General features: G+C 33.6%; 1 protein-coding gene across 1 annotated transcript in view; it reads right to left on the bottom strand.

The window, feature by feature from the left end:
- The window catches only part of MYCBP2 (MYC binding protein 2), a 270,913-nt gene that overhangs the window by 202,198 nt on the left and 50,033 nt on the right, over positions 1-18,682 (bottom strand). The window contains exons 6-13 of the mRNA XM_019654304.1: positions 13,173-13,415; positions 12,879-12,950; positions 11,368-11,464; positions 7,540-7,613; positions 7,275-7,413; positions 5,750-5,826; positions 4,601-4,805; positions 2,900-3,064 (exon numbers count right to left, since the gene is read on the bottom strand). Of these exons, the coding sequence (XP_019509849.1) occupies positions 2,900-3,064; positions 4,601-4,805; positions 5,750-5,826; positions 7,275-7,413; positions 7,540-7,613; positions 11,368-11,464; positions 12,879-12,950; positions 13,173-13,415 (1,072 nt within the window). The remainder of the gene's footprint in view (positions 1-2,899; positions 3,065-4,600; positions 4,806-5,749; positions 5,827-7,274; positions 7,414-7,539; positions 7,614-11,367; positions 11,465-12,878; positions 12,951-13,172; positions 13,416-18,682) is intronic.

Below are 18,682 nucleotides of genomic sequence, written 5' to 3'. Positions count from 1 at the left end.
CAGGAAAGATACAAATTTGGTAAGAAACAACAACAAAGCCTTTCTGAGTCTAGTGAATCATCAGTAACATAAAAGGACCATCTCAATGCAGAACTTTTCATTTCTAGGATAAAATAACCCACCAAAATGGGAAATAAGTGGCAAAAGACTGGCAGAAGATCAGTAAATTAATTTTGTAATTTTATAATGAAGCTTCAAAATCTTAAAATGCTATCATCTAGACTTGGAACAAACCTTTACTGTAGCATTAGCCCAAGCTTTCTTCTCCTGAATACTTGCTTTAAATGGTAAAAGCTCTCAAAAATTCTCAGAAGAGTCATTACTTCTTAAACCTTCATGGTCCAAGCACAAAGGAGCCTATAAATCATGTATTAGGTTGGTGCAAACATAATTGCGGTTTTTGGATTGTTGAAATTTGCCTTTGATATTGGAATACATTCTTAAATAAATGTCATTATGTTATACATCATTTTAACGCGCATTTCTCACTTCATGTTTTTTTGCTGATGGCTCATTACTTATTGTTTATTTTATATGTATTTTAGGCTATGGAAATGATGTTAGACAAAAAGCAAATTGGAGCGATTTTCTTATTCGAGTTCAAAATGGGTCGTAAAGCAACGGAGACAATTAGCAACATCAACAATGCATTTGGCCCAAAATTGCTAACCAACATACAGTGCAGTGGTGGTTCAAGAAGTTTTGCAAAGGAGAAGAGAGCCTTGAAGATGAGGAATGCAGTGGCCAGCCATCAGAAGTTGACAACGACCAATTGAGAGCAATCATTGAGGCTGATCCTCTTACAACTACATAAACTGCCAAAGAAATCAACGTGGACCATTCTATGGTGGTTCAGCATTTGAAGCAAATTGGGAAGGTGAAAAAGCTTGATTAAGTGGGTGCCTCATAAGCTGACCACAAATCAAAAAAATCGTCGTTTTGAAGTGCCGTCTTCTCTTATTCTATGCAACAACAATGAAGCATTTCTCGATAGGATTGTGACATGAGACGAAAAGTGGATTTTATTTATTTTTTTTAGCTGAGCCATCCTGCCACCTGTTGGCAGCTCAGCGGCAGCTCAGTTCGGGCCAGGACTTGAACCGCTGTTGCTCAGAACTTGCACTCTTGAGTAAGCTCTTAACCAACTGAGCCACTCGGCTGACCCTGAAAAGTGGATTTTATACGACAACCGGCGATGACCAGCTCAGTGGTTGGCCCTGAGAAGAAGCTCCAAATCACTTCCCAAAGCCAAACTTGCACCAAAAAACGGTCATGGTCACTGTTTGGTGGTCTGCTGCCGGTCTGATCCACCATAGCTTTCTAAATTCCGGTGAAACCATTACATCTGAGAACTATGATCACCAAATCGATGAGATGCACCGAAAACTGCAATGCCTGCAGCCGGCACTGATCAACAGAAAAGGCCCAATTCTTCTCCATGACAATGCCAGACCACACATCGTACAACCAACACTTCAAAAGTTGAATGAATTGGGCTACGAAGTTTTGCCTCATCTACCATATTCACCTGACCTCTCGCCAACCAACTACCACTTCTTCAAGCATCTCGACACCTTTTTGCAGGGAAAACACTTCCACAACCAGCAGGATACAGAAAATGCTTTCCAAGAGTTCATCGAATCCTGAAGAACGGAATTTTATGCTACAGGAATAAACAAACTTATCTCGTTGGCAAGTGTGTTGATTGTAATGATTCCTATTTTGATTAATAAAGATGTATTTGAGCCTAGTTATACTGATTTAAAATTCACGGTCCGAAACCACAATTACTTTTGCACCAACCTAATACTTTACCTGCTTTAACCTGCCTCAGCAAAACAAAGTAAAACACTCGCCAGAGTATACTGAATAATGTTTTTGTTGAACCCTGTGAGATTTTCCAAAGAGGTAGTTTTCAATCCTTTTTAACCTAAAATACTTTCTTCTACAATCCAATGCATAGCTAGTTCCTAAATTTGAATAAATGAAAAAGTTTTGATGAGCACATGCCAAGAGAATTTTATCAAGCAATAGTTAAACAATATTATTTGTAAACTATATATGAGCCTACTCAAAAATTTTTATTCACTGACACTGAGGCCAACTAAGAATCTAAATATTACCAAATTAATCAACTCACATATTACCTGAGCACATTTCAATATAATTGCTATAAATGTTCAATATATGTCATTTCCCCAGCAATGTTTCTAATCAGAAGCTTCATTAACTCTGGTTTCCTTTTTACAAAGAAATTTACATTTACTTCATATAAAAACCTTCCAGCGAATTGCCGCAATCATTATACTCATTTCTATGTGCAAGAAATAAAATATAGAGACCAAATATGACAAGTTTTTGAGATCAGTTATAAATATAAAACTCTTTATCTGGCTCATTCTATCCTTCATATCCACTATTTAAACTTCTTGTTTATCTGTCACTCATTCACTTAACAAGTAATTTTTGAGACCCTGCCATGAGCCAGACACTGTGCTGGGTACTGGGTATATAACAGTAAGTCAGAGAGAGATACTCCCTCCCTAACTATGGAACAGGGGGAGATAAATAACTTATCAAGTATAAATGAGCTATGTTATGAAAACCATTTCCCCGGGGTACTACCAGGAACATGTCACATAAGCATCTGGGTCTAGAGAAAGCTTTCCAGAGAAAGTAACAGCTAAAGTAGAGAGCTAAGCCCCATAATTAGCTCTGCATGAAACTAGTAACAGTGGTCCCCACAAGACAGGAAGGAATCACAGTGTTGTATTTGCCAAGGTGAAAAATGTAGAGAAGGCATGCTACAAATGTGAATTTTCTAGACATATCTTTGCAGTTCATAATGTCTAGTACTGGACTTTGTATAACAGTGAAATGGTGTTTAAGTTGAACTTACTTGAACTATCAGAGTAAATGGCATCTTTTCCAAACATGTATAGCTCTCCATCTTTAGAAATAACAGAACTACTTCCATTATTGCAGGCTGTATACACCACAATCTTGCCTTCCATCTTAATTATCTTTTTAGGTTTATAGGGTTTTGATTGCCGTCTGCTCTTAGCTTAAAAAAATTAAATTAAAGTTAAATCAAGGCATCTATGCATAAATAAAAATATTGGGTTGTTGGAAAACTCATGACGCATTTTTGCAACGAAAAACAGGAAAATTACATCATGACTTTTCCGACAACCCAATAGTTCGTAATAAAACCCAAGTAAAAAAACACATTATTTGCATTCAATTTTATTTATTTATTATTTATTTATTTATTTTCACAAAGGCCTGAACTTTCCAACATGTCAATTAAAATAAGTAAACCTGCAAGCTTCATCTGGTTAATTAATATTTAGGCTATCATAGTCAGATCCTTCCCTTGGTAACACTGAAATTCCCAATGGGAAAACAGCAATTTTCTACCAAACTTCTAGGGATCCCAATCTCTAGATTAGCTAGTTACATTATCAACACCATTCCATAATTACCTTTTCTCTCAAACTCTACCTTACATGTATTCTTATGCTAAAATCCTGAAAAGCAAAATCCGTTCTTCATTCATTTAACACATATGCATTAAGTAGCTAACACCTATCAAGGAGAGATAGTAAAGAAAGAAAATATACATATGGAGGGGGAGTGAATAAATTTAAATGTGGATGATTCAAGCAGCCTCTGCTCTCAAGAACTAAATCCCTGAAATGAGCAAAAGATGGGAAATATAAATCTTCTATTCCTTTAGTCAACCTCAGTTCTTGTGTGCTTTGCAGAATAAAAACATACTGCTGTGCTGGGAGCAATTCTGGGACTTAAAATACCATTATATTTTTCATATATTAATAACATGATCCAATCATATATACAGCAACTATGTTATCTGGTGCTCAAGCAAAGAAAGAACAATGTTCTCTGAATGCTAGAAGGAAAAACTGGATGTGTTCAAGTTTCTGAAATATGGTGATACACTTCATGTTATTTTAAGGATTTCTTCCAGGGTAACTTTTATTTACACATGGTTTTTACATTAGATGTTGACTTCAAACCTAATACTCATAAGATGCTACCCTACTGTGCTACAATATATAAAGTAGATAAGAGGTTACAAAAAGAGAAACATGACACTTTGAGGAATACCGAACAGAAGTATTGGAAAGATAAGAGATAAATGAAATCATTTTCTCATTACTTAAGGAATGCTTTCATCATACAGAAATCATACCAAGAACAATGACCCATAACTGACATTATTATACAAGGTTACATAAGGTTTACTTCATATTGAAATATATGTTCCTTCCAAAATTTTGGGTTATCTAAGATAATATACTAGAATAAGTTGTTGTTTTTTTTAATAACACCAACTGGCAAAAACAGATCAACAGCCATGTATCCATAAAGCTTATACAATTCATGAATATGAACTCTAGAATGAAATAAGCAATCAGCTCTTTAATGAACAGTACACCACCACCATTAACTGAATATGCCCCAAAGCAAAATCCTCTCTTAACTTGGTGAGGTTAGTGCTGTTGAAATCGATATACCTTATGTTAACAAATTCCACACTATTTTTACTGAATGTCTAGTTGATCAGTCAACTTACTTGATTCTCCATCTTCTCCTTTACTAGCAGATCCTGTAAAGAATATGCTTCCATCTTCTGCAACTAAAAGGGCGTGAGAGCCATCGTGTCCAACTGAGAAGTGTACAATCTTTGGAGATTTTGTAATTGGTAGCTCAACCCATTTTCCTGCTGAAGGACCACCTTGTTTGATTCCAAGACTCTGGTATTTGCCAGTATAATATATCTGATATATACAAAAAAAAAAAAAAAAGGAGAAGAAAAAAGAAAAAGAGAGTTATCGTGCCTTTTGGAATAGTGTACCAGGTTTCACATGAGAGAAAAAAACTTCCACATTGTATTAAAAAACAAAAATATCAAGAACCCCAACTTTTTTTTAATACTATTTCACTTCTGTGAACTAAAAAGGAGAGAAACAGGCATATTTTTCCAAAAAGACAAGAGTCCATAATAGTTCCTTTGTATCTATTCAGAATACTTATAATCTCTCACCTTTCAATTTTATAAGATACTTTATAAGTATTCTGAATAGATATGAAAAAATACACTTCATAAATATACTTGAAACTCATTACAATAGTAAATTCATAAAATTCTCAATTAATTTTCCCCAATATAAAAAGCCCTACATACAAATATACTGTATTTACCTAGTAATTTTAATTTCCAGAGTTCTTTTAATTACCTTACTTTATCCTCACACCCACTTGATGGAAGAAACTTGATGGAAGAAACTTCCATCTCTGTAGATTGGCCTCCATAACTGATAACTTATTTATAATGCTCTTCTTTCCCCCAACTTGTAGTCCGTATATTTATGCTCATTTACAGAAATTTGCAATGAATGCCACATTCATCAAAATAAACACAAAATGTGAATTCAGCCCAACTCAAAAAATTACACAAAGAGCTCCATAATTCAAAGCAAATATTTATAAAAATATAACATTTTGTAAAGCTTATGAAGTGTTATACTCTTAAATGTCAATTTCTCTTCAAATTTCAATATGATAAAATTTTACCATATAAAAATATAAAATAACTTAAATCAAAATTTAAAATATCATTGTGTTTAAACATGTGAACTATGTAAACTAATCAACTTATATATCAACTGACTATTTCTTAAAGCAGAGAATGCTAATTTTTAATCCTAAAACAGTAATTTACCTTTCCATTTGCTGTTTTCATTAGTGCAAACTCTCGTCCCGCACCAAGAATTGCTGACTCCTCATCAAATCCTGTACCTGATAATACAAGATTAAGAAAGTCTATTATTTTTTAATATGAATAATTTCAAGTATAACTGCTACTATTCTGAGTGATTCGAGTCAATTCAATTAATATCACTCAAAAACAAGGATGACAAAATGGCATATGCCTGAATTAAAAATATATATATATATATATTAATAGGTACACTATTCCAAGCAAAAATAAAGTTATCATAAGCTTCTTAATTTGTTCCAAACTAGTGCCAGATTAACTTTTTAATATAAAAAAATTTTTAAAGGAATGTCAGCAATATACCTTGAATTAACAAAGAACACATTTTTATTGAGCATCTTTCAGGTATCAGGCATTACAGAACACATGAACCTTACCCTATTTGATCCTTACTGCCTGTTTGACAAATGAACAAATATAAAGCTGGTGAGGTTAGTCCAGAGCCCTAGTTATTTGGGCTTCAACAATGCCACGTACATATCTGAATTAAGGTATTTCAGATTCTTTACTCCATGTTTTTTACTGAAGAATATTTCATGTAGCTACCTCATGAATCTGAATACATATGTGTGCATATACACATACACAGATTCTTATGCACCTTTTCAAATTGTAAAGCTATGTGTAATAGTTTAACTAATAATTATTAATTAGGTCATGGGCTTTTTAAATTTAAAACTATCATTTAATTCTATATTTTTCTATGAAAGAATTACAAAAATAATTAATATGCAAAGTAAATCACTGATGTCAAGTTTATGAAATTTAATGAGATAGTCAAAAAAGGTGGGTCTTGCAAAGAATCCATAAGTTAAAATATGGCACTATTAAACCACAGCAGCATGGGAAACAAAACTGAAGACCCTCATGGGAACTGGTGATCCCAATTTTTACTATGACACCGCAAGAGTAAGTATACGAAGTCTGAAAAATACTCTGTGGTTGTCTGTCCTTCTGTATCCAAATGAACGATTAATCCGTTTGTTAGACCAATTACCATTATCACAATCTGTGGGATCATTCTATGGCTATCCTGGAAATCTGTTCAAATCAAAATTAAAGGTTTCAATGAGAGACCTATGTATGTAATTGTAGTAACATTTACAATAGAAGTTTTCAAATTTTTAAATGATTGAATAGAGAAGGAACATACAAACTAATGATGTCCACAAATGTTGTCTAGCTATAATTTTATCAAATATGTTTACTTTCTTTTGCTTTACTCAGAATGAAAATGGGAAATTATCAGTCCCTTTCTTAAAATGGTATTCATATATCTTACTGTTTAAAAGCCATATTTCCTATTTACTCATACATATTAATTCATAGGTGTGCTTTATAGTAGTATCAGACAGAAAAATAGCAGCTAAAATATAAGCTACACTGCTGAAAATACAATGTTAGTTTTCAAAAGCATAAACAATCTGAAAATTAAAATACGGGAGAAAGGCTTATTTGAAAATCTTACTTATAATATGCAAGTCCTTTTCCAGGTCAAATAGTGAGATACCACAGGCATGTAAGCATTTTCTGGCTAGTTTAAGTTGCAATTCTTGTTGTAGCACAGGTTCAGTGCTTGTGGCAAATATTCTGACAACAAAGCCATCCTAGAAAAAAACATTCACTTGTTGCATGAATTGGTTTTTTTAAGGCTCTATAGTCCATCCAAAAAAAATCAATTTATCAGAAAGGGGTTCCATTTACCCCAACTATTCATGATTCAGAGTACTTACATCTCTTGAAGCAGCTATCTGATTAATGTATTCTCCATCAGTGAATAAAATATTTTGACCTTCATTGTGGCAATCTGCGCAAAAGGAAGAAAAAGTAATTATATTACAATATAAATAAACAGCTCACAAAATGACTTTCTCCTCTGCTGAAGTCAGAATGAGAGTTCTCCACGCAATAAGGATAAACAAACTCTAAGGGAGACTGTGCTTTTTAATAAAGAATTACATATTAGCAGAAACTAAATAATTTAGCTAATAATATTTATTACACTTTGTGCTTACACTTATAAATCTTCCATAATCAAGGAACTCAGAGCCCACCTAATTTCAAAGTGAATTAGTATTAGATAAAGTCTGATAATAAACATGCACCACGATGAACTATAATATTGGTTATAATCATTTCAATACAATCACATGCAATGTAGGCAACACTCTACTTCAGACATACATCATAGTCATTAGTGTCACAGAAAAACAGACAGACCTAAAGCTTCTGTATTTGAGTCTATGGTGTCCAACTACAGATATCCCTTGCTTTAGAAAATAGAACTGGTTGTCCAGTTTCCACTTAGAAGTTTAATGCTTATCCCCAGCATTTTTAGCATTTAGCATGCTATACACTTTTTAAAGGTTCTTCCCTCAAAGAACAGACAAATTTATGCTCTGTGTTTCTTTTTGTCTGCAAGTGCTCATATATTTGGCTTGAAAACCATGTTTTATCAACACTGTATGTATCTGTGGGATAGTGCACAATATACTTTGATGGAAATAATGCTCAAGTGCAACTGTAACAAGGGATACCAGTATTACAGAAGGACCTCTGGGACACGTGTTAGTGATTGCTACTGAATAACATGAAACTACAAGCAAGATCAACATCTAAGTATAAACTGTATCCTTTTGGAAAAACATGTTCAGCAAGCAAGTAAAAAAGCACACACAGTTCCCAAAATAACTGCAGAGAACTAGGATGAATCTCTCCATTAATTACAATACCAAAAAATAATATTTCATTTCTATTTGCACCTAAATCAACAAAACATAAAGTTGTTTTTGGAATGCAGTAATGGAGCCCACCCAAATAAGGTGAATTACTCTATATCTTTGCCCAGGAGCTTCATACTAGCATACTTCCTTATCATAAATACGCAAAACACAGGCAGACCCTTACCAAATAGAGAATTCAGTGATCACAAACTGGAAATAGAAACTGGGAGACAAGGCCCACGGGTAGCCCAAGAGACTTGGTAATCAAAGAGAGGAGAAATCGAAAGAAAGAGTTCCTAGTCCACTGTACAGAATACAAAGAGGCGCAAGAAAGATGCTTCTCAAGCTCTAAGCAGTAAGATTTTAAACTAAAAAGCAAAGAAGAAAAACTCATTATAATTTCAGATAAATGCAGGGGTGAGGAGTGAAGCGGCGCAAGAAGAGTAGCAAAAGCCTCATGATCTGAGGCAGCCTGTCACCAGGCATGGAGAGTAAATGACATCAGGATACAATATAAGAACTATGCCAACATATAAAGGTTAAAATGACAATTAACAGGGAAAAAGTATGTTTAAGTTCACCAATGCTAGGCTGAAAGCAACTTATTTATAAACTAAACTGTAAGACAAGCTGGAACACGAAGCTCAAGAAGTTACCAGATTTATGTCAGTTTTAAACATGGTATTCACTGCTGTCTATAAAGCTGACAATTCACTTCTGCTCCTTCTTGGTTGAAAAGCTACAGGGCAGAGTTGCCCCCTGCTAGGGGGGAAAAAAGTACTATTGAAGAAATTGCAGTCCGGGTCAAAGAGATGGAAAAATGACAAGAGGCTTCTTCACACTTGAGGGGAAATCTTTCTGCTGCGTGATTTCAAAAAGATCTTCTCTTTATCCTTTCTTCATCCATCATGTCATGTTATAAGACAGCATCTTCAGGAAAATATCAGGCAACATCTGCCAGTTCGGAAGACATGCAACATGGTACTATCTTCCCAAAGTTTGGTTCATTCTTCACCGCGATATGGTACATATTTATAAAACACAGAAAGCCACACTTGGTATTGTTAAAAGTTGCATTTCACATGTTATATGATGTAGAAGTACTTAAAATGAATAAGGACATTAGCAACTCATTTTCATCATGGTGGAATAAATACAACAGTTGGTAGGTAGACCATTTAAAAATGGTCTTCTCAGTCACAATAATAAATGATGAGGGTTTCTCAGAAGTATATCCTTTATATTAGTATCTACCTGTTGGGACCGGGAGTTAAGAATTTTCTTCCAGTACATTATCCTAAAATGACTTGCACAAAGACAGGGCAAGAGTAATACTCATACAGTGTGATTTATATGGCCAAAAATTGGAAGAAACTTCCATTCTAATATATTAATCAATGGGATATATTATATAACATTAAAATGATACTGTGGAAGACTATTTAATGGCCTGGAAATATATTCAGAGTAATGAGTGAAAGGGATATGTTAAAAAGCAGTATGTAGCATGTGATCACTTTTACACATATAAACATATATACATGTGTAAGACAGAAAGGATATTTACCAATATATTATAGTGTTTATATATGGGAAGTAGGGTTACAATTTTGATTTTTTTTGTTTTATATGATACTTATTTATACAATAAATATGATTACTTTAATGGTGTATATATGTATGGGGTACATGTTATTATTTAAAATTATTATTTTTATTAATATTATTATTATTATTATTCAGACCACAGACATGGCTCAGGAGGACTTGTGATGATAAAAAACAACAACTCTGTAGACATATATGAAAACAGATAGTTATTTATAAAATTGCTTTAGTAAGTCATCTGTTTTCCAAAGTAGCTTTACACATGAAATGTGGCATGTACCTTAACATAGTGTCATTTACACTAATTTGGATATACCTATACATATCAATGTTCAAATAAATGTTTGATGAAGTTATAAAAATATTTCAAAATTAACGAGCAGCCTGGGAACAACTACCTTCTCAATGTGATCTTCCGAAGTAGTTCTCTATCATTTTCAGATGGCCAAGTACACAGAAGTAATACTGTTGCTTACCATGAAATTGATAGACACATTAAGCATTCAGGGTTTTAACATAAACAAAGTCATTTAGAATGTATTAAAGATATAAGAAAATTCAAAGACCTTACAATGGAGAATATATTATGCATTTGCCCAGTGTTCCACAAAATTTAAGATCCACTGCCATAGACAGCAGTGATTTGAGTGATATATATGTAAAACCTCAAAATTAAATCAAAATAAGCTGTCCCAAAGTGTCTTATCAGAGTATAATTAAAAAATATACACGATGGAACTTTTTAAAATTCTTGACCCACCCTGGAATCTTTATTTCTGAAAACCCTTTAAAATATAGAGGAAAACTCCAAGTGCACTGTTGTTAAAGTAAAAATAAACAGAAGGCTGTTTATACAGAAGGTTGTTTATATGAAAGCCAGAGTTGTGGTTTTATTAAGAGGAACAAAGTAACATCTAATTCAGCAGCTCAAACTAATTCAGCAGCTCAGACAGTCTTGGTGGGGTGAGGATGGCGGGGGGAATCCGGCTGCAGATGTGAAAGAATTTGAAATCAAAGACTAAAACACTTTATATTTCTGATGTCTGTTTTCCTCACATGCATTAACTTTCTATAGGCTATAAAATATTTTGCATGTCAAGATTTCTTTAACCTATCTGTAAGCAAGCACTATTCCTTGCTAATCACCCTTTGTATGTCTGAATGGGCTAGCATGCGCATCTCTTATTCAATCAACTATGAAGAAAACAAATGACAAGTTGTGTAACGTACCTGGTAACATTACAGTACCATCTTGTTCCAGTGTTTCAGGGCTTATTCTTATGGCTGTCATGCTGTGGTTATTCACATCTCTATACAATAAATAACCCTAACAACAACAAAAAATTTTGCTATGTTATGTATTAAAATAATTTTTCATTACCAACTTAGCAGAAAAAGTAGCCATTCAAGTCTGTATCACAGTTTTTTGAGGTACAATAATACATCAACACTGAGGTCCACAATAGATTAAAGATTAAAAATATAAGAACATGGGTAAACTTTAATAAGAGGAGAACTGGTACACCGCTGGGTATCAACCCATTATATTATCAGATACATATATTAGACACTCTACATAGGACAGTACAAACATTTTGTTCAAAATTATTATATCACTTGCTAACTAAATAATGGAAATGACCAGTGTTACTTTAACAAATATTTTAAGGAAAAATAACAAATATTTAGCTCAATCTAAAAATAAATATAATAGTGGCTTTAGATGGAGTGATATGCCATTGAACATATTTCTGTAATAATGTATTTTCCATGGTATTATTTGTCAGATAAAATACAGTAGTGGCAAATAAAAATTCGATGAGACATTTTAAACCAGATTAAATTATAAGAAATAACTGCTGATAACCCGACATTTAAAATTTTAATTTCAAAATCTTCCCAACAGGGGGTTGATCAGGATTGTTTTTCATGTAACAACAGTTTCTTTAATTTTCAAAAAGCTTTCAAGTATCTTTTATTATTTGATGCTGACAACAAACTATAAACTGGACAAGGGACATCTTGATTCTATATCCTTCCACAAAAGAACTTGGCTTCACCTCTCAGGAAGGGACAGTACACAAATAATCACTTCTGGCCCCTATGTCCCTCATTCATTTGCTTCTCTCTGTAGGAGGAGTGATGTATCTGATTGTTGACATCCTTTTGGCCATGTCAGTCAGATGATGAGATCCCAGCACTAAGAAAGCAACATGGGCCCAGCTCTTTTTTCTTTGTTGATACTTTGCATGATCCTCCACACAGGTAGCTATCTAGTGGAAAGGCCACACACTATTCCCCAGAAGGTACTGATCTAGATGTAGAATAAACGAGTTTATGGCAAGAAGCTCTAATTTGCCCTTGGGTCACAGCTGCATTCCCAATTCAGATGTGCTAATAATAAAGGTCTTTGAGTCTTATCTAAAGGTTCACTTAAACAAGACTTTCAACAGGAAACATTTTTATTCCCATTTTATAGCTAAATCAGAGGATCAAATAAGTTAACTGAGTTGTCCAAAGTGTCACAGCTAGTAAGCAAGGCCAGAACTAAAAATAAACCCCTTATGAATTCTAAGCCGATGTTCTTTACACTACATTAAATCACTGTAATAGCCACATTATTAAAAACATATTGTACCTATTTAAATAGAAATGATATGATTTATTGATTAAACAACTATGAACTGCATGTTTTAAAAGATGAGAAAGAAAAGTATGGCTTATCATGAATATTCTCCTACCTGAGCATACCCTAACCAAGACTTTTTTTCTTTTCTGTTTCTGATGCGAGATGTAGAATTGTATATATGGCCCTGCAAAATAACAAAAGTTAGTCTATCAACAATTTTATAGTTAATAACCAATGAAAAAATCACATAAATGGATGACATGTGTGGTAATGCATGTTTCCATTATGATTTTCAAAGAAATACTATTATATCAAAATTAGATGGTCCTCTAAAAATGGAGCTAGAAACACATTCAGTGTGGATATAACTTATGCTATGATTAAGAATGGTAAGAAATCTCATTACCCTCACTGTTCCACTGTAGCCAGAGCCTATTTTGTACAATCCATCCTTGCATAACAGATACAGAAAAAATCCGTCATTCTGAAGTAGACATTGATCATCTTCATCAACTGATATTTCTTTCAATGGCCACTTGTGCATTAATGCTGCTTTCTTAATGCCATTGCTAAACCAGTCCTGAATTTGAATTTTTCCCACCAACACTGCCTGTACACTTCTCTGTAGTGAATTTAGAATTGTTGGCACCTATTCAAAAGAGAAGGAAAAAAACCAAAAAGATATTGTTAAATGTCCCAAACACAAAACAGAAAAAAATAAAGATACTTCAGTCATATATCACCATTTATAAGAAAATAAGTTGCTATAAATGCATCAAATGTAATGAAATACCTAGGAATACACTAAACCAAGGAGGTGAAAGGCCTGTACTCTGAAATTATAAGATACTGATGAAAGAAATTGAAGACGACACAAAAAAATGGACAGATACTATGCTCATGGATTGCAAAAACTAATAATTGTTAAAATGTCCATACTAACTCCAAAAATTTAGAGTCAATGAAATCCCTATCAAAATACCAATGGCATTTTTCACAGAACTAGAATAGTCCTAAAATTTGTATGGAGCCACAAAAGACCCCAAATAGCCAAAGCAATCTTGAGAAAGAAGAACAAAGCTAGAGGTATCACATTTCCTGATTTCAAACTATACAACAAAGCTAGAGTAAACAAAACAATATGATACAGGCACAAAAACAGACACATAGATCAATGGAATAGAATAGAGAGCCCAGAAATAAACCCATGCATATATGGTCAATTAATTTACGACAAAGGAGACAAGAATGTGCAGTGGGGAAAGAACAGTCTCTTCAATAAACGGTGTTGGGAAAACTGGACAGACATACATGCAAAAGAATGAAACTAGAACCCTTTCTTACACCATATACAAAAATAAACTAAAAATGGTTTAAAGAGTTAAAAATAAGACCTGAAACCATAAAACTCCTAGAAAAAAACATAGGCAATAAATAAACTCTCTGACATCCGTCTTAGCAATGTATTTTTGGATCCGTCTCTTCTGGCAAGGGCAACAAAAGCAAAAAAAACAAACGGGACTACATCAAACTAATAAGCTTTTGAATAATGAAGAAAACCATCAACAAAATGAAAAAGCAATGTAATGAACTTTTTGAAATGATATATCCAATATGCAAAATATATAAAGAGTCCATAGAATTCAACAGAGAAAACGAAGAACAATCTGATCAAAAATGGGCAGAGGACATGAACAGATACCGTTTTTTGCCATGTATTATGTGCTCCCGTGTACAATGCACAGCCACGTTTTTAACCCAAACTCTGAGGGAAAAAAATCTTTCATTTTAATTTTTTAATTCAAATTTTTATTTGTTTACATTTAGGTACTTGTTTTTTGTATTATAAATGAATTTGGGCATTTATTTTTTAACATATTATGTCTGGTACAAGAAATTTTATGTAACAAATAATTACAAAACCCAAGAACAGACAGAAGGTACATGAAATTTTACATACTGGTAACAAATTTACGATATTTACACATCATAGAAGACCAAGAACTATTCGTCAGCAAGTTCATTGTAAGTTCAACAAAACTGATTATTATATTCCAGCGTATTAATTTGCATACAGATATCATTATTGATTTCTAGAGTTACACTTTTAACTCAAAAGCATAAATAAAAGAATTAAAAACATTTATATATATATGGAATTAGTACTACCCATGTATAATTAGCATCTTTTTCTCTCATAAATTTGGGCAAAAAAGGGCATATTACACAGCAAAATACAGTATTTTTCCAAAGATATACAGATGACTGACAAACAATGAAAAGATGCTCAACTAATCATGAAGGAAACGCAAAACAAAACCATAATGAGCTATCACCTCATACCTGTCAGAATGGTTATTATCAAAAAGACAAAATATAACAAGTACTGGCCAAGATGTGGAGGAAAGCAAACCCTTGAACACTGTTGGTGGGAACGTAAATTGGAATAGCTACTATGGAAAACAGCATGGAGGTTCCCCAAAAGTTTAAAAAGAGAAAAACCATACAATCCAGCAATACCACTTCTGGGAATTTAACCAAAGAAAATGAAGACACTAATTTGAAGAAATGTGCACCCCTATGTTCACTGCAGCATTATTTACAATAGTCAAGATATGGAAGCAATTTAAGTAACCATCGATAGATGAATGGATGAAGATACAGTACATATACACAATGGACTATTACTCAGCCATTACAAAACTGAAATCTTGACACTTGCAGCAACATGGTTAGACCTAGAGGGTATTAGCTAAGTGAAATAAGTCAGAGAAGATAAATCAGTATTTCTGTATGATTTCACTTATATATGGAATCCAAAAACAAAACAAACCAACAAAACAGAGAGATTCATAAACAGACTGAAAAAATGATGGCTACCAGAGGAAAGGGGAGTGGGAGGATGGGTAAAATAAAGGGGATTAAAGAGGTACAAACGTCCAGTTAGAAAATAAATAAGCTGCAGGGATGTGATGTACAACACAGGGAATACAGTCAATGATGTTGTGATAACTCTGTATGATGACTGATAATTACTAGTCTTATTGTGATGATTAGTTTGTAAGTCAAATCACTATATTGTACACCTAAAACTAATATAATATTGTATGCCAACCATATTTCAATAAATTGTTCAAAGCAATCATGTTTGTCATGTCAGCAAAAAGTACAAAGTACAGATACTATTTGTATCTATAAGATACATATTTCAATAAATTGTTCAAAGCAATCATGTTTGTCATGTCAGCAAAAAGTACAAAGTATAGATACTATTTGTATCTATAAGATACAAATCTCAACGAGGTCAGAATAAAAATGTCAAATCCAAATAATATTAACTTGTATTTTTTACAAAAAAACACTGAAATATGCCTCTTTCTCCAAAACACCAGAACCAGTACTTCCTATTGTTTTAAGTTTTGTGGACAAAACATACTAGATTAGTAAGAAGTATACATATTGGACATAAATAAAATTATTTTTGTATTAGAGTGCGCACAAGCCAAATGATATCTGGCTTATGATATGGATAATCATGAATATGCTTCATGATAATGAAGCACAAAATTTAGCATAAGAGAAACAAGACTGCTGCTACAGATGAACTAAAATTTCCAGTGTTTTTCTTCAATTTTGCTTCTCCATTATGCCTATTACCCATTATCATCAACAATTTTCCATGATATAAAAACTTAATTGTGTTAATTGTGTATTCATTCAGAATTCATTTAACCAATATTTATCAAAGATTTGCGAAGTACCTGGCGTTGTAAACAAGTCCTCAACGGTCACCAGCATGGGACCAATACTGTGACACCAGGGACTTTCTGTTTCTCATCTTTTGCCTCTTTCATCACCCAAGGAGGACTGCCACCTGTCTGAATGCAGGGCCAGACCCCAGGGCACTGCACTCAGCCATGGTTCTACATGGGCGCTGTCCACTAAGGCAGCCACTAGCCATATGTGACTACTGAGGTCTTGAAATGTGGTGTGACTTGAGAAATGCTTTAAGTGTAAAATGCACACTTGATTTGAAGACTTCGTATAAACACAAGAATATAGAATATTATTAATTTTATATTGATTACATGTTGACATTTTTATTTTTAATATATTGAGTTGAATAAAATTCATTATTACAATTAACTTCACCTGTTTCTTTCACCTTTTAAAGTGACTAATAAAAAAATTTTAATCACACATGTAGATTATATTTCTATTGGACAGCACTGTTCTAGGGGGTAGAACTTTCAAAGGGATAACTGACTGACCCACACGAAGTTTAGCAGTTTCATTGGAGGACCCTCCCACATATACACACACAAATGCCTGCATCTGTGGGCCTTTTTCATTCTTTCTCCAAAGCAGAATCAGCCAATCTTTTTTCCCTAGAAGCTAAATTAAGCCTCACTGCCAGTGTTTTGGGAACTTAGTGGTGATTAAGAAATTTCATCATCAACAAGGAGACTGTCACTTAATTTCCATTTTCAGCCTGGCTCTTCAACTCCACTTTCAAATATGCCTGGTTTCCCATGGCCTCTGGCTCAGTTTCTTCAGACAGCAAACCCATTTCTTAGAGGTATGAGAGGACAGCTTCCCAGTTGGGAAGGATAGAGGAAGGGCTCTCAGTTTCTCTACCTTTCGTTACACAGATGTCCAATCAATTTTTAGCTCTTCCCCTCATCACTACTTTCTAGTAACTATTATTTCCAGTTCTGAATCCTATTTGGAGTTTTAGGGGAAAACCAACTTACTAGCTATGGATATTAGTCCAATGATGAACTTAAGTTTAAGCTTTCCCCAATTTCTATCATCCAAAGATGTGTCCCATTCTTAAATGTTTGTACTTTAAAAAAAACAAATTCCCTTATTTATAACCTTAGTGGAGACTGGGGAGAGAGCAGACATCAACACATCAGCATGCATCTTCACCATGGCTATGTGTCTCATGCTTTCTAACAGTACTAAAGAAAACCCAGTGGTACAATAAGAAGTCTCAGGTATATCGCTTTTTCTTTCTTATCGAGTTTCACTCTGCAACACAGCAGCAGGGCCTAGAAAATTTATTCTGATAAACTGGACTTCCCTAATCTGAGGATTCCATGTCATTCACCAATTCTGGAAAATCAGCCATTATTTAAAGTACTGCCTTTCCACAAATCTATTGTCTTGTGGAACTCAGATTATACTAACACATTAGACCTTCTCATTCTCTGTCCATGTTTCTTCTTTTATCTTTTATATTTTTTCTTTGTCTCTCTGCGCTGCATTCTGAATAATTTCTTCACTATTTCTATCTTGAATTATATTATCCACTGGTTAATTAATCGTTTAGGTTTCTAATTTCAATTATTTGGTTTTTCATTTTCAGGAGTTCAATTTAGTTTGTTTTCTGATCTGATTACTTTATATATTATTATTCTTTAGTAATACATTTGATACTTTCTTTTATTACTTTAACCATATTATATAAATATATATGCATGTACATACATACACATATACTTATATTCTATGTCAAATAATTTCAATATGTAAAGGCTTGGCAGGATTGTTTCCTACATTTGTTTATACAAGTTTTCAGTGATGGTGCCTTTTTTCCATATGCTTTTTGTTTGTGAGCTTAGATGCACTGGTCTTTTGTCTATAGGAAGCCTTTGAAGTCTGGAGTTCATGCCTCCAGAAAGATTTCAGTCTCCTTCAATAAAATCCCTCCCAGTATTACCAACCCTACCCTACTTTAAACTCTCAGCTTAAGCTTTTTAAAACAAGATAGGTAGCATGCACTTGGAGCCCAAAAGAAGTTGAGATGTTACACATTCTAAGGGAAGACTACCCTCCCCTACCCATAGCCTGCCTGGCCAAAAGTTTTGTGAAATGAAGTTGGCATGTGGAATGGGGCCAAATTATAAACAC

The sequence above is a fragment of the Hipposideros armiger genome, unplaced genomic scaffold (genome assembly GCF_001890085.2).
Source record: "Hipposideros armiger isolate ML-2016 unplaced genomic scaffold, ASM189008v1 scaffold_219, whole genome shotgun sequence".
NCBI lineage: Eukaryota > Metazoa > Chordata > Mammalia > Chiroptera > Hipposideridae > Hipposideros > Hipposideros armiger.
This window is presented reverse-complemented; position numbering and strand designations above follow the sequence as displayed.